General features: G+C 46.5%; 1 protein-coding gene across 1 annotated transcript in view; it reads left to right on the forward strand.

Moving 5' to 3' along the window:
• The window catches only part of LOC135524612 (unconventional myosin-IXb-like), a 118,388-nt gene that overhangs the window by 63,937 nt on the left and 38,670 nt on the right, over window positions 1–15,781 (forward strand). The window contains 16 exon segments of the mRNA XM_064952305.1: window positions 1,888–2,004; window positions 2,279–2,413; window positions 3,423–3,544; window positions 4,811–4,952; window positions 6,911–7,106; window positions 7,437–7,512; window positions 10,021–10,134; window positions 11,242–11,281; window positions 11,488–11,610; window positions 11,725–11,805; window positions 11,900–12,010; window positions 12,362–12,487; window positions 12,574–12,723; window positions 12,962–13,119; window positions 13,988–15,106; window positions 15,258–15,327. Of these exon segments, the coding sequence (XP_064808377.1) occupies window positions 1,888–2,004; window positions 2,279–2,413; window positions 3,423–3,544; window positions 4,811–4,952; window positions 6,911–7,106; window positions 7,437–7,512; window positions 10,021–10,134; window positions 11,242–11,281; window positions 11,488–11,610; window positions 11,725–11,805; window positions 11,900–12,010; window positions 12,362–12,487; window positions 12,574–12,723; window positions 12,962–13,119; window positions 13,988–15,106; window positions 15,258–15,327 (2,880 nt within the window).

Genomic DNA, 15,781 nt, shown 5'->3' on the forward strand with positions numbered 1-15,781 from the left:
TCGTCCGTCCGTCTGTCTGTCCGTCCGTCCGTCTGTCTGGTCGTCCGTCCGTCTGTCCGTCCGTCCGTCCGTCTGTCCGTCGTCCGTCCGTCCGTCTGTCTGGTCGTCCGTCCGTCTGTCTGTCTGGTCGTCCGTCCGTCTGTCTGTCTGGTCGTCCGTCCGTCTGTCCGTCTGTCTGTCTGGTCGTCCGTCCGTCTGTCTGTCTGGTCGTCCGTCCGTCTGTCTGTCTGGTCGTCCGTCCGTCCGTCTGTCTGGTCGTCCGTCCGTCTGTCTGGTCGTCCGTCCGTCTGTCTGGTCGTCCGTCCGTCTGTCTGGTCGTCCGTCCGTCTGTCTGGTCGTCCGTCCGTCTGTCTGTCTGGTCGTCCGTCCGTCTGTCTGGTCGTCCGTCCGTCTGTCTGGCCGGCCGTCCGTCGTCTGTCTGGTCGTCCGTCCGTCTGTCTGGTCGTCCGTCGGTCTGTCTGGTCGTCCGTCCGTCTCTGTCTGTCTGGTCGTCCGTCCGTCCGTCTGTCTGTCTGGTCGTCGTCCGTCCGTCTGTCTGTCTGGTCGTCCGTCCGTCTGTCTGTCTGTCTGGCCGTCCGTCCGTCCGTCTGTCTGTCTGGTCCGTCCGTCTGTCCGTCTGGTCGTCCGTCCGTCTGTCTGTCTGGTCGTCCGTCCGTCTGTCTGTCTGGTCGTCCGTCAGTCTGTCTGTCTGTCTGTCCGTCCGTCTCCGTCTGTCTCTGTCTGGCCGTCCGTCCGTCCGTCTGTCTGGTCATCCGTCCGTCTGTCTGGTCCGTCCGTCCGTCTGTCTGTCCGTCCGTCTGTCGTCTGGTCGTCCGTCCGTCCGTCTGTCTGGTCGTCCGTCTGTCTGTCGTCCGTCCGTCTGTCTGTCTGGTCGTCCGTCCATCTGTCTGGTCGTCCGTCTGTCTGGCCGTCCGTCCGTCTGTCTGGTCGTCCGTCCGTCTGTCTGTCTGGTCCGCCCGTCCGTCCGTCTGTCTGGGTCCGTCCGTCTGTCTGGTTGTCCGTCCGTCTGTCTGGTCGTCCGTCCGTCCGTCTGTCTGTCGTCCGTCCGTCTGTCTGTCCGTCCGTCCGTCTGGTCGTCCGTCCGTCTGTCTGGTCGTCCGTCCGTCTGTCTGGTCGTCCGTCTTTCTGTCTTGTCGTCCGTCTGTCTGGTCGTCTGTCTGTCTGGTCGTCCGTCCGTCTGTGTTGTCGTCCGTCTGTCTTGCCGTCCGTCCGTCTGGTCGTCCGTCCGTCCGTCTGTCTGGTCGTCCGTCCGTCTGTCTGGTCGTCCGTCCGTCTGTCTGGTCGTCCGTCCGTCCGTCTGTCTGGTCGTCCGTCCGTCCGTCTGTCTGGTCGTCCGTCCGTCTGTCTGGTCGTCCGTCCGTCTGTCTGGTCGTCCGTCCGTCTGTCTGGTCGTCCGTCCGTCTGTCTGTCTGGTCCGTCTGTCTGTCTGGTCGTCCGTCCGTCTGTCTGGTCGTCTGTCTGTCTGGTCGTCTGTCTGTCTGGTCGTCTGTCTGTCTGGTCGTCTGTCTGTCTGGTCGTCTGTCTGTCTGGTCGTCTGTCTGTCTGGTCGTCCGTCCGTCTGTCTGGTCGTCTGTCTTGTCGGTCTTCTCCGTCTGTCCGGTCCGTCGGTCTTCTCCGTCTGTCTTCTGTCTTTCCGTCAGTCTTCTCCGTCTGTCCGTCTGTCTCCGTGGCGGTCCGGCGGTCTTCGCCAGCTGTCTGGTCGGTTGGTCTTCTCTGGCGGTCGGGCGGTCTTCTCCGGCGGTCGGGCGGTCTTCTCCGTCGGTCTTGTCGGGCGGGCGGTCTGTGTCTGTCTGTCTTCTCCCTCCTTCGGTATGTCTTCTCCCTTCTTCCTGTCTTCCCATTCGCTCCTAATCTCTCTTGCTCTCTGTCTCTTTGTCTGTCTCTCAGGCCATCACAGCGAGAGACTCCATGGCCAAGTCTCTGTACAGCGCCCTGTTTGACTGGATTGTCCTGCGCATCAATCACGCACTGCTCAACAAGAAAGACATGGAGGAATCTGTCCCGGTAAGAGAGCGATAACACACACACATGCATGCACATAGGAATGCAGCTGAGAGGTTCCCCTCTCCAATGTTTTGTCCGGGACAGACATGTCGGCAATTCCTAATGCCCCACAAATAACTTGAAGTAAAAAAATATCTTATTAAGCAATTCATTTATTAAACTTTTTTTTTAAAGACCTTGCCAAAGCTCTAGTATGATACAAGTGACATTGTGAAGCCATTAACAACTTATCTACATTTCTGACTGACCTACTGTATGATTTGGTCTGTGCCAGTGTTTGTCTATAGGGGTCCTAGATATATTTGGCTTTGAGGACTTTGAGACCAACAGTTTTGAGCAGTTTTGCATCAACTATGCCAACGAGCAGCTTCAGTATTACTTCAACCAGCATATCTTCAAACTAGAGCAGGTGAGTTCGCCCTGGCTGCCTCTCATATATAAATACTTTTGTGTATATATAGTATATGTGGACACCCCTTCAAATGCATTGATTTGGCTATTTCAGCAACACTTGTTGCTGACAGGTATATTAAATCAAGCATACAGCCATGCATTCTCCATAGACAAACATTGACAGTAGAACGGCCTTATTGAAGAGCTTAGTGACTTTCAATGTGGCACCACCATAGGATGTGACCTTTCTAACAAGTCAGTTTGTCAAATTTCTGTGCTGCTACAGCTTCCCCGGTCAACTGTAAGTGCTGTTATTGTGAAATGGAAACATCTAGGAGCAACAACGGCTCAGCCGCAAAGTGGTTGGCCACACAAGCTCACTGAACGGGTGCGAGGAGGAATAATTTCCTGGGGCTGTTTTTCATGGTTCCGGCTTGGTCCATTAGTTCCCCTGAAGGGAAATCTTAACAATACAGCATACAATGACATTCTAGACGATTATGTGCTTCCAACTTTGTGGCAACTGTTTTAGGAAAGGCCCTTTCCTGTTTCAGCATGACAATGCCATGTGCACAAAGCGAGGTCCATACAGAAATGTTTTGTTGAAATCGGTGTGGAAAACTTGACTGGCCTGAACAGGGTCCTGACCTCAACCCCGTCAAACACCTTTAGGTTGAATTGGAACGCAGACAGCGTGCCGGGACTAATCGCCCAACATCAGTGCCTGACCTCACTAATGCTCTTGTGGCTGAATGGAAGCAAGTCCCTGCAGCAATGTTCCAACATCTAGTGGAAAGCTTTCCCAGAAGAGGATAGACTGTTATAGCAGCAAAGGGGGACCAACTCCATGTTAATTCTCATGATTTTGGAATGAGATGTTTGACGAGCAGCTGTCCACATACTTTTGGTCATGTAGTGTAGATTCTATGTCATTGTATTTCTATGGTGGCTCTCCATAAGGACAGTATAACAGCCCTGATGGATTCTATGTCTTCCCTAACTGTAAGCCTGTTTGTCCATTACAGGAGGAGTACCAGGCGGAGGGCATCACCTGGCACAACATAGACTACACAGACAATGTGGGCTGCATCCACCTCATCAGCAAGAAGCCCACTGGACTCCTGTACCTACTGGACGAGGAGAGCAAGTAAGGACTTCAAGTCTTTCAAAAATATATATATTCCATTAAAGAGATGGTGCACTTACATTCCATATGTTTTGTTTTTTTAAAACCTCTTGATACTCCCCATCCCGGATCCGGGATCGTGAATAAAGCCTCAGGCTCATTGGCATAACGCAACGTTAACGATTTCTGAAAATCGCAAATAAAATGAAAATAATGCACCTGCTCTCAAACTTAGCCTTTTCTTAACAACACTGTCATCTCAGATTTTCAAAATATGCTTTTGAACCATAGCAATTCACTAATTTGTGTAAGAGTATGCAAAGCTAGCTTAGCATTTTGAGTAGCATTTAGCACGCAACATTTTCACAAAAACCAGATAACCAAATAAATAAAATCATTTACCTTTGAAGAGCTTCGGATGTTTTCAATGAGGAGACTCTCAGTTACATAGCAAATGTTCAGTTTTTCCTGAAAGAATCTTTGTGTAGGAGAAATCGCTCCGTTTTGTACATCACATTTGGCTACAGAAACGAACCGAAAATTCAGTCACCAACAACGTCAAACTTTTTCCGAATTAACTCCATAATATCGACCAAAACATGGCAAACGTTGTTTGGAATCAATCCTCAAGGTGTTTTTTCACATATCTCTTCATTGATATATCGTTCGTGGAAGCCTGCTTTCTTCTCTGAATTCCATGGAAAAATACTTGCAGCTGAGGTTTGCGCACCTATTTCGGCGCAGGACACCGGGCGGACACCTGGTAAATGTGGTCTCTTATGGTCAATCTTCCAATGATATGCCTACAAATACGTCACAATGCTGCAGACACCTTGGGGAAACGACAGAAAGGGCAGGCTCATTCCTCTCGTATTCACAGCCATATAAGGAGACAATGGAAAACGGAGCCTCAAAAATCCTGCTGATTTCCTGGACGCCGTTTCATCTTGGTTTTGCCTGTAGCTCACGTTCTAGGGCACGCACAGAGAATATCTTGGCAGTTCTGGAAATGTCAGTGTTTTCTTTCCAAAGCTATCAATTATATGCATAGTCGAGCATCTTTTTGTGACAAAATATCTTGTTTAAAACGGGAACGTTTTTCATCCAAAAATGAAATGGCGCCCCCAGAGTTTCAAGAGGTTAATTACTGCAACTTAAAAATAGTGTTCATTACTTTGCTATGATTGGCAGTATATTTACATGTTTGATGAAATAAAAGTGGTGAATCTATCACTTTATTCTCTTTCCCCCTTCACTCACTTTCTCTTTCCTCCTCTCACTCTCCAGTTTCCCCCGTGCCACTGACGAGACCCTGCTGGCCAAGTTCAAGCAGCAGCACCAGGGGAAGAAGTACTTCGTGCCCACGCCTGTCATGGAGCCTGCCTTCGTCATCCGACACTTCGCTGGGAAGGTCAAGTACCAGATCAAGGTAGGGATGAATGAACATCCACCCCCAAACACAGTCACAGGCTCCCTGTTTACTATCATGCACAGTTGAAGTCGGAAGTTTACACTTTAGCCAAATACATTTAAACTCAGTTTTTCACAATTCCTGACATTTAATCCTGGTAAAAAATTTAGCTTTTATTTCCTTCATCACATTCCCAAGTGGGTCAGAGGTTTACATACACTCAATTAGTATTTGGTGTAGCATTGCCTTCAAATTGTTTATCTTGGGTCAAACGTTAAAGGTGTCCTTCTACAAGCTTCTCACAATAAGTTGGGTGAGTTTTGGCCCATTGCTCCTGACAGAGCTGATGTAACTGAGTCAGGTTTGTAGGCCTCTTTGCTCGCACAGGCTTTTTCAGTTCTGCCCACAGATCTTCTATAGGATTGAGGTCAGGGCTTTCTGAAGGCCCCTTCAATACCTTGACTTTGTTGTCCTTAAGCTATTTTGCCACAACTTTGGAAGTATGCTTGGGGTCATTGTCCATTTGGAAGACCCATTTGCGACCAAGCTTTAACTTCCTGAATGATGACTTGAGATGTTGCGTCAATATATCCACATAATTTTCCTGCCTCATGATGCCATCTATTTTGTGAAGTGCACCAGTCCCTCCTGCAGCAAAGCACCCCCACAACATAATGCAGCCACCCCCATGCTTCAAAATTGTGATGGTGTTCTTCGGTCATTATGGCCAAACAGTTCTATTTTTGCTTCATCAGACCAGAGAACATTTCTCCAAAAAGTACAATCTTTGTCCCCATGTGCAGTTGCAAACCATAGTCTGGCTTTTTATGGCGATTTTGGAGCAGTGGCTTCATCCTTGCTGAGCGGCCTTTTCAGGTGATGTCGATATTGGACTCGTTCACTGTGGATAAAAATACTTTTGTACCTGTTTCCTCCAGCATCTTCACAAGGTCCTTTGCTGCTGTTCCGGGATTGATTTGCACTTTTCGCACCAAAGTACGTTCATATCTAGGAGACAGAACACGTCTCCTTCCCGAGCGGTATGACGGCTGTGTGGTCCCATGGTGTTTATACCTGCGTACTATTGTTTGTACAGATGAACGTGGTACCTTCAAGGGTTTGAAAATTGCTCCCAAGGATGAACCATTTTTTTTCTGGGGTCTTGGCTGATTTCTTTTGATTTTCTCATGATGTCAAGCAAAGAGGCACAGAGTTTGAAGGTAGACCTTGATATACATCCACAGGTACACCTCCAATTTTACTCAAATTATGTCAATTAGCCTATCAGAAGCTTCTAAAGCCATGACATAATTTCTGGAATTTTCCAAGCTGTATAAAGGCACAGTCAACTTAGTGTATGTAACTTCTGACCCACTGGATTTGTGATACAGTGAAATAATCTGTCTTAACAATTGTTGGAGAAATTACTTGTGTCATGCACAAAGTAGATGTCCTAACCGACTTGCCAAAACTATAGTTTGTTAACAAGAAATTTGTGGAGTGGTTGAAACACTGAGTCATTAAAACTAGTTTATGTAAACTTCCGACTTCAACTGTAATGTCTAGGGGGTTGAGGGAGGTTTCTTGTATTTGTGTAGCTCTTCATTGTTATTGACAGCATTATTATTGTTGTTCAGAACGTTCTTACTCATTCATGACAAAGCTTCCACTATTCATTTTTATTTGATTTAACCTTCACTTAACGAGGCAAGGCAGTTAAGAACAAAGTCTTATTTACAATGATGGCTTACCCCGGCCCAACCCGGATGACGCTGGGCCAATTACGGCCGGATGTGATACAGCCTGGATTTGAACCAGGGACTGTAGGTACACCTCTGCACAGGAGATGCAGTGCCCTAGACCGCTGCACCACTCAGGAGCCTCCAAGTGGTCAGACTGATGACAAACTGCGTCTTTCTTGGCGGGTCTAAAACGACCTCGGCATGCGAACCCACTCCTATGACTCTTCTTGGCAGGACTTCCGGGAGAAGAACACGGACCACATGCGTCCAGACATCGTGGCTCTGCTGCGGAGCAGTGACCGGGCCTATGTGCGTCAGCTGATTGGGATGGACCCGGTGGCCATGTTCCGCTGGGGCATCCTGCGAGCCACCATCAGAGGCATGGCTTCCTTCAACGAGGCTGGACGCCGCTGGGCCGCCAAGAACGCAGGTAGAATATATACACCTTGCACTGTAGAAAAGTGGGAAGATGACTATCTATCTATCTCCTTGAATTTCAAATTTTTTTCCCCTTAAGCCTCAATCTGCCAGTCTATTTGTGTGTTGACTAGATGAGAAACGTGTCTCGTTAAATTAAATCAATGAAATACTAAACAGGGAGTTGGCCTCTGAAAGAACTCAACTGGATTATTTTTATTCATTTGACAAGCAGTAGTCATGGGGACCAGTCTTCTGTCCTCATAGAACCTTTAGGCATCTAATGTTATGTTTGTCTGTGTTCCTGTCTGTGTGCGGGTGCTTGTCTGTGTTTGTTCAACAGGTGTGCAACGCCCTACTTCCAGGACTCCTTTGGGGGAGCTGCAGAGGTCCAACACGCCTGTAGAGATAATGTACAGGTAAGACCCAGATCCACCACATAGCTAAGGTAAACTGCATTTGTCCCAATATCCACACTTCCAACCCACTTAAGAAGTGATGCATTGGCCCTATGGCCCGCCTGTTTCATTTTCCTGGTCAGGTCAAGCATGCAGGAATAACTCCTGGCCCAAGCCATGCATACTAGATAGTATGTTAGTGTGGCTCTTGAGACATATTATGGGAGGGCTGGGTATCGGGCCTTCTTCCTCTCCTCCACTGTTGTTTTGGGTGTGATGTCATGTGATTGACAGATGGGTCTCTGTCCCCTGAGGTACACTGCAGATAGGCAGGAATTCAGTGGTTACAATCTACCAGTGTGGAACTAAACCCCAAGGACTGTTCTTCCATCAGAAATCCACTTTAAAAGCACAACCCTACTAACTTGATCCAAGACCAAGTCGTCTAATTAATCTATACCATAAATATGGAAGATTGTATTTGGGATTAACCAGAATAATTTAAATCACTTTGCCTGGTTGAGGTTCCTCATGGAGAACAAGTTGAGAATTGGATAATCAGTCAATCAATCAAATTGTATTTGTATAGGTCTTTTAAGAAATCTGTTTGTCTCAAATATGACAAATGACAGGGTGAGCATCCGTACAGTGGATTTATCCAGTGTCCCTGCACCTAGGATGACATGAAGAAGACTCAGACGGTAATATCTTAAAAATCACAAGAATCTTCAGGAAAGGTATCTGTTCTGGGAGACAAATGGAACTCCCCCTAAGCCTCTAGTAATTGGAACTGGATGAAACTATTGAAACAGTTGGCTTGTGTGCTTCCTGGTCTCTTGTATGATGTCAGCTTAGTCAAATCCATAGAAATGGAATTATATGTATCTCTACGGTGGAAAGAATCCTCCTTCATCTCATCCTGCCCTCTGTGTTGTGTCCCCTGCCCCTGGGTGACCCCGAGTGCTGTTCTCTCCCCTCCACAGACAGCATAGATAGCCTAGTGGCAGGGTAGCCTAGTGGTTAAAGCATTGGACTCGTAACCAAAAGGTTGCAAGTTCAAATCCCCGAGCTGACAAGGTACAAATCTGTCGTTCTGCCCCTGAACAGGCTGTTAACCCACTGTTCCTAGGCCATCATTGAAAATAAGAATTTGTTCTTAACTGACTTGCCTAGTTAAATAAAGTTTAAAAAAAAAATAATAATCTTTGATCACTCTGACAAGCGCCTCCTAGAGGCCATCAAAGACATCTTCACAAGCTGTTTTTTGCCATAGCACTACACAGCTGATTCAAATAATCAAAGCTCGATGATGGGTTGGTTATTTGAGCCAGCTGTGAAATGCTAGGGCAAAAAACTAAATGTGCATGTGGGGGTGGGGGGTTACTTCATGACGGTTTGCAGCAGGCATATATTTCTTTAGTCAGGAAAGAAAAGCAGCCAGACTACAGAAATAAACTTAATAGAAACATCTCAAACACTGCAAACATTGTACTTCCTTTACGAGAAAGTTTGAGGATAACATAATTGTAGTGCCAAAATCCCCTGTTTTAATATGAGCATTCTCAGAGAGGAACTGAGCAGTAAGCAAAACACCACCCCTAGCACCATCGTTAGGCCCTACCCCGTATGTGTTTTTATAGATCTGATAGGTGTAACCAATATGGGAATACTCCACCTAGGCTTTTGATAAGCTTAGGGGAGGCTCCTCCATTATGCTTCCACCGATCTGGTTCCTTCAGACCTGAAAATAAAGAAGAGGTCAGAGCTTTTATGGGCTGTTCTTGGACTGGGCTAGTTTGTCTATGGTACATTTTACTTACGGCCCAGCCCTTCCTGCCTGACCTCCTTTTGGTTTATTGATCAGAAGTAAGTAGAGTATTATAAACTGCATTGTTCGAGCCCTGAATGCTGATTGGCTGTCAGCTGTGGTATATCAGACTGTATACCACAGGTTTGACAAAACATGTATTTTTATTGCTATAATTATGTTGGTAACCTGTTTATAATGTCAATACAGCAACTCAGGGGTTTGTGATATATGGCCAATATGCCCTCTTAACAACAACAACAGTCTCCCCTATTCACCACCAGTATAACACCAGTCCAATGACCAGCAGTGTAACACCAGCATGGATAAAATACATCAACCAGTGAAGCTTTGATTCAGGAATGCATGCTCACAGTACTTACTTACAGGAGTATGGTGTGAGAGAACACAACCTCTGTCTTTCTACACTCTGCTTTAGCCATGGCTGGATGGTCTGAACTGAAGCAGCATTAAACACCAGTTTTACATGATCTCAACTTCAGATCTCTAACTGGTTTGTTGGTGTGTTCCTCTTGGGAAGCAGGCTCTTTGGTGGTGGGGTGTTTTCTGTCTTTTGAGGTGTCCTGACAGCGGTGTTTCTACCCCCCCCCCCCCCCTGTCCTCCCCTTATGCCCCATGCCCAACACCCCTTCCCGTCTCCTCCCACTGTCTCTTACCCTCTATCCTCCTCACCCACTGTGGCCCTTGCTGGGTTGATTCAGGGACATGCATGCCCAGATAATCAGCTCCATTAAGGACTTGCAGCTGGACGGTGAGGACCCTCGCAAACTGCTGCAGTCCTGGGGTCGGCTCCGGTTCCCTCGACATCTCCTTCAGTGAGTCTGTAGCCCCTTCAGCTCAGCCCAGCTTGGCCTACCGTGGTCTAACCCAGCTTTAACAGTGCTCAACCTCAGTCCTCCTGGGGGGTGAGGCATCCCCTTAGTTGCAAATCTTTGTTCCAGGCCAGTACTAGCACACCTGATTTGACGAAGAAAAAATTAATCCTAGTCCAAAACTGGAAACAGAATTATGTATTTGGCTAGAAGACATAATTCCTAATCTCTCACGCTCAACACGTGACAGACAGTTTAAGACACAGGCTGGGTAATTGGCTGTTTTGAGACCAAACCTCATGGAAAAACATGAATCCTAGTTATTTGCAGATGGCTGCAAACAACACTAGTCTGCTCGTGATAGTGGACTGCAAAGCCCATAGAGACTGTCTTCCAATTTGATTTTGATTAGCATGAGGCTGATATTGTAATGCAGCGAGGCTGTTGCCCATATGGGCTATAATGGAGATAGAGGACTTGAGGAACGCTGAGGATGCAATGATGGCCTCAATAGCACAGCTGCTGCATGAACAAACATTACTCACATGAATGCATTGACTTCTAGATTAAACTGTTTAAGAATGTGAAGTCTGAAAGAACCCAAAAGTTGTTGGAAATCATAGCTTGTTTTAACTTATATAGAACTATGGCTGTTGGGTATAACATATACAAGTATTTAACACAGTAAAGAAACAAAACTAAAGCATTCTGTTGAGTCTCCCTCGAAAAATGTGTGTGCAGTGTTGACCGCACAAATTACACACTGTAATAAACCCAAGGCTGAAATCATTTAGTTGCCACATAGCAACAGTTCCACTATAAATCCAAGGCTGATATGATGAAAACAAGATGGCTGGAGGAACAGGTATCCTATGGGTCTCATCCAGGCTGTCTGATTATTTGGCTGGGTAATTGTGTCTGTGTGTCCCATCCGTGTGTCTGTTCATCCGTCATCCCACCCATACTCCAGGTGCAAGGCCTCACGCCTCATTGACTGAGAATGACTCGCCATACTAACAACACGGCTCACCCCCAACGCGCTCACCACTAGACCTCCTCAGCGACATCGCTGTGCTGAGCCCGTCTCACTAACCTCTCCCTCTCCCACAGGAAAAACAAGAATGCCAAGCAGAAACAGATCATACCTAAGGTGAACTTACAGTATCATACATACGCCAGCTACGTACGTACATACCACCTGAAATTATTAGTATTTCTTCATTATCTCAGATCTTGATCACTAAATTATCTAATATAAATGTTTCAAAATATAACATTTTAATCATTTGAGAGTATCAGCCTCACTGAGGTGTCTTCAGACGTTTAGAACTCTGTGATGTTGATGCTGTTCCTTAGAGCCTGTTGGACTCTCGCTCCCTGAAGTTCATTGTGGGTCGAACCTTCCACGACCGCACCGCCAAGTCTCTGCTGCACCTCAACAAGAAGAAGAAGACTCCCAGCATTAGTGCTCAGTTCCAGGTCAGCTGATCTCTCCATCAAATACAGCAGCCAGGCAGCCACTAACATACGATGCAGATGCAGGACTTTATTGAAGTTAGTCTCATTGAAATGAAATCCTTTTTACATTGACAGACCTCTCTGACTAAACTGCTGGAGACTTTGGGCAGAGCAGAACCCTTCTTCATCCGCTGTATTCGCTCCAACTCTGAGAAGGTAACGGCCCTTTTTTTTCTATTATGTACAACCAAGATGATAATGATTATGATGAGTCCCTCTAATGATGTGCTGTGTATCTGTGTGTGTGCAGAAGGAGATGTGTCTGAACGAGACCCTGGTGCTGCAGCAGCTGCACTACACCGGCATGCTAGAAACAGTTCGCATCCGGAGGTCTGGCTATGGAGCCAAGTACACATTCCAGGTACACTGCACCTCTTTAATAACTCAGACAGCCAGAAGCAATGTATGAAACAATAACGTTTGTTGATACTTGACATTCATTGTTTACCAATGAAAATAATTGCTTTATATCAGGGTTGTCAAACTCATTCCAAGGAGGGCTGAGTGTATGCAGGTTTTAGATTTTTCCTTTCAATTAAGCCCTAGACAACAAGGTGAGGGGAGTTCCTTACTAATTACAAGGGAGGAGCGAAAACCCGCAGACACTCGGTCCTCCGTGAAATATATTCTTTAATTCTTGCATGTTAAAGGAACATTTTTATTTGGCAATGTCTGTCAAAACAAAATAGCTATTATAAATGTGTCCCTGTAGGAATTCATTGAGCAATTCCGAGTGTTGCTGCCCAAGAATGCTACCGCCTCCAAGCCAGAGGACATCTCGGCCCTGTTCCAGAGGATGGCGCTCGACCACACCACTTACCAGATAGGAAAAACCAAGGTAAGACAAGCTCACCTCCACAATTTCCTCACAGAAATACATTTTAATTGTCTTTTAATTATCTTGAATTAAATTGCGATCCTCAGGTTTACCTGAAGGAGCTGGAGCGTCAACAGCTGCAGGACACACTGCACAAGGACGTGATGCGTAAGATCATCTTCCTACAGTACTGGTTCAGGGCCCGCCTGGAGAGGAGGTACTTCCTGGAGATCAGACAGGCGGCCATCTTGATCCAGGTAAGCTGTGTGATAACCCGTCCTGTACAGATATCAGCTCAAAGATGCGACTTTTTCTCATACAAAATGCCTAGAAATAGTATTTTCAATATCTATTTCTTACAAAGAAATACATAGAAATTGACCAATATCCTTCCTTTATGAGACAATCATATTCCTGCAGAAGGGGAATAAATTAGTTCTGTTTGGTAATATGTCAGGGTAATAATTTGTTCTTGCCCGTGTTCATCCCTCACAGCATGCGTGGCGTAAACGCCGTAAGGAACAGCAGTGTCAGGCAGCCACGCTGATCCAGGCTGTGTGGAAGGGCTCCAGACAGAGGTCCGAGTACCTCCGCAGGCATTCCAGCATTTTAAAGATCCAGGCTCTGGCCAGAGGACACTCCGCACGGAGGAGGTACAGCACAAGGCCACACCACTGAAATACATGCATTGCTTCGTGTAGTATTTATAAAGTGTGAAATGCCTTGAGTTACCGGTAAACACTGACTTAGTTGAATTGAATTTATTTGGGTTAAAGATAATATACAACAAAATGTACAATGTAGACCCAGAGGATAGCACTTAAAAGTTTTAATCAAAACACTTGTTTCCAAAGTGTTCCTCCGAGGTACAAACAAATAACACATATGATTAAAAGAGCGACAAGATTACAAACAACCACATTGCATTCATTTATATTGACATCCTAAAAAGTGGCACTATACATTGCACATTTTCCTAACCTTAAAGGCCCAGTGGAGTCCTGTGTTATTTCATTTTTTTTCTCATTTCCACACTGTGGTTAGAATAATACTGTGAAATTGTGTAAATTATAATAATGCCCTTTTAGTGTAAGAGCTGTTTGAAAAGACCACCTGAAATTTCAGCCTGTTTTGGTGGGATGAAGTTTTTGCCTGCCTGCTGACATCACCAGCCTGTGAATTAGTTCACAGACCAAAACGAGAGTTTCAAACCGCTAGTTTTCAGTTTTCCACTCAGACCACTCCAACGTTTCTAGCAAAATTCTTCTTGAGAAATTGTTCTTTGCTATGAACCTATTTATTTTTTTCCATTTTAATTTAAAACAATCACACTAAGGTACTTGAGATAAAAGCGACTGCGTTGGGCCTTTAAAAAACAACATTCATCGCACATCATCTCTTACCTCGGAAACAAGCTATGCTTTGTATAGAAAATGCTATACAAATGCTTGGAAATTCCGAGAGATGCCTAACATTGTCATATGAATGTTGAACCACTACTGAATCATGTTAACTTAACAGGTGCCATTCAATACGGGAGGAGAGGAGGAAAAAGGAGGAGGTAGACGAGGAGGCCAGGAAGAAAGAAGAGGAAGCCAGGAAGAGGGCGGAGGAAGAGGCATCAAGGCAAGCAGAAGAGGCAGCCAGAGTAGCGAGAGAGGCAGAAGTGGAGGCATCCCGACTGGAAATGGAAGCAGAGGAAGAAGCATTTAGGAGAAAGAAAGAGGCCGTGCGGGAGGCAGTGGAATGGAGGGCGAGGGAGGAGGTAAGGCTGAGGCAAGCAGAACGTGTCAACAAGGAACCTGAGACACAGGAGGAGCCAGAGGCACAGGTGACAGCTGAAAGAACTCTAGATGAGAGCCAACATGAGGATCAAGTGCCTGTCCAGAACAAGGAGAAGCAGAGGGAGGAGGCAGAAGCTGTCGAGGCTGCAGCTACTTCACCTCCTGAGGAGGTGGAAATGGGGGATGCTTCTACAGTCTTCCAGCCTGATGAGGGCAACGGTACACAGGCTGAGGCTGGGCCCCAGCTGGAGGAGGAGAGCCAGGCTGTGGAGGAACCGGAGGAAGCACACTCCGAGGAAGAGGGGACAAAGGAGGAAGCTGCCCCCCAGTCACCAGAAAAAGACAATTGGGCTCAGGCTGCTGCGGAGGCACACAGGTCGCAGGTCTCCAGGAGCCAGGAGAAGAGAGAACAGCGGCGCCAGCGGGGCATGGAGCACAGCCAGCGGGAGAGCGAGCGGGTTGCCTTGGCAGCCACCAAGGAGGAGCCTGTCCCTAAGATCAAAGGTCAGGAGGCAGCCAGCCGAGCCGAGGTCAAGCCAAAAGAGCGGGCTGAGCGGGCAGACAGCAAGGAACTGGACCAGTACACCTTTGTAGCCTGGAAGAAAGAGGCCAAAGCCACATCCCACACCCCTGCACCTGTACGCCCCAGCACCTTACGCCTGAACCCCCCCGAACCAATGGATGACAGGAACGGCCATAATGAGGTCCTGGGTCCAGGCAATCTGGTTCGCTACAGCCAACAGAGTACCATGAAAGAGAAGGCAGAGAAATGGAAGGGGAAGAAGACTGATGGACGACAACCAGAGGGCAGCAGTCCTGACGACCACAGCAAGGACAGAAGGAAAAAACATTCACCGTACGACATTCCATATCCTTGTGATATCTACAGTAATATTAATGAGTTATACTTGCTTTAGGATATCATTGTCTCTGCAACATGAGAAAAGACTGAGGATTCCCCCAGTTATGATTATTCATTTTACATCTCGGTCTCCCTTTATTTCCAGGAGTGGTAGTAACTCTCTTGATGCAGTGTCCCCTGGCTCAGACAATTCTGGTGCCACTTCCAACAGAGAGGTAACATTGCTATACTATTATAACCACCATTTATTTTTAAATGTTTTCATATTTTTTTATGTTGCTTATATTTAACTAGGCAAGTCAAATAAGAACAAATTCTTATTTACAATGATGGCCTACCAAGAAGCAAAAGGCCTCCTATGGGTGCAAAGTAAAACACATCGACAAGAGACACCACAACATGGCAGCAGCAACACATAGCACAGGATGACAACAACATGGTAGCAGCACAAACACAGTACAAACATTGTTAGGCACAGACAACAGCACGAAGGGCAAGAAGGTAGAGACAACAATACCTCACCCGAAGCAGCCATAAGTGTCAGTAAGAGTGTCCATGATTGAGTCTGAATGTCCAGTTTGAGTGGGTTTTTTTGCAGAGCTTTCCGTTCTCTAGATGCAGAAAACTGAAAAGAGGAGCGACCCCAGGATGTGTGCACAAACACAACAT

Source organism: Oncorhynchus masou, chromosome 31 (assembly GCF_036934945.1).
Source record: "Oncorhynchus masou masou isolate Uvic2021 chromosome 31, UVic_Omas_1.1, whole genome shotgun sequence".
NCBI lineage: Eukaryota > Metazoa > Chordata > Actinopteri > Salmoniformes > Salmonidae > Oncorhynchus > Oncorhynchus masou.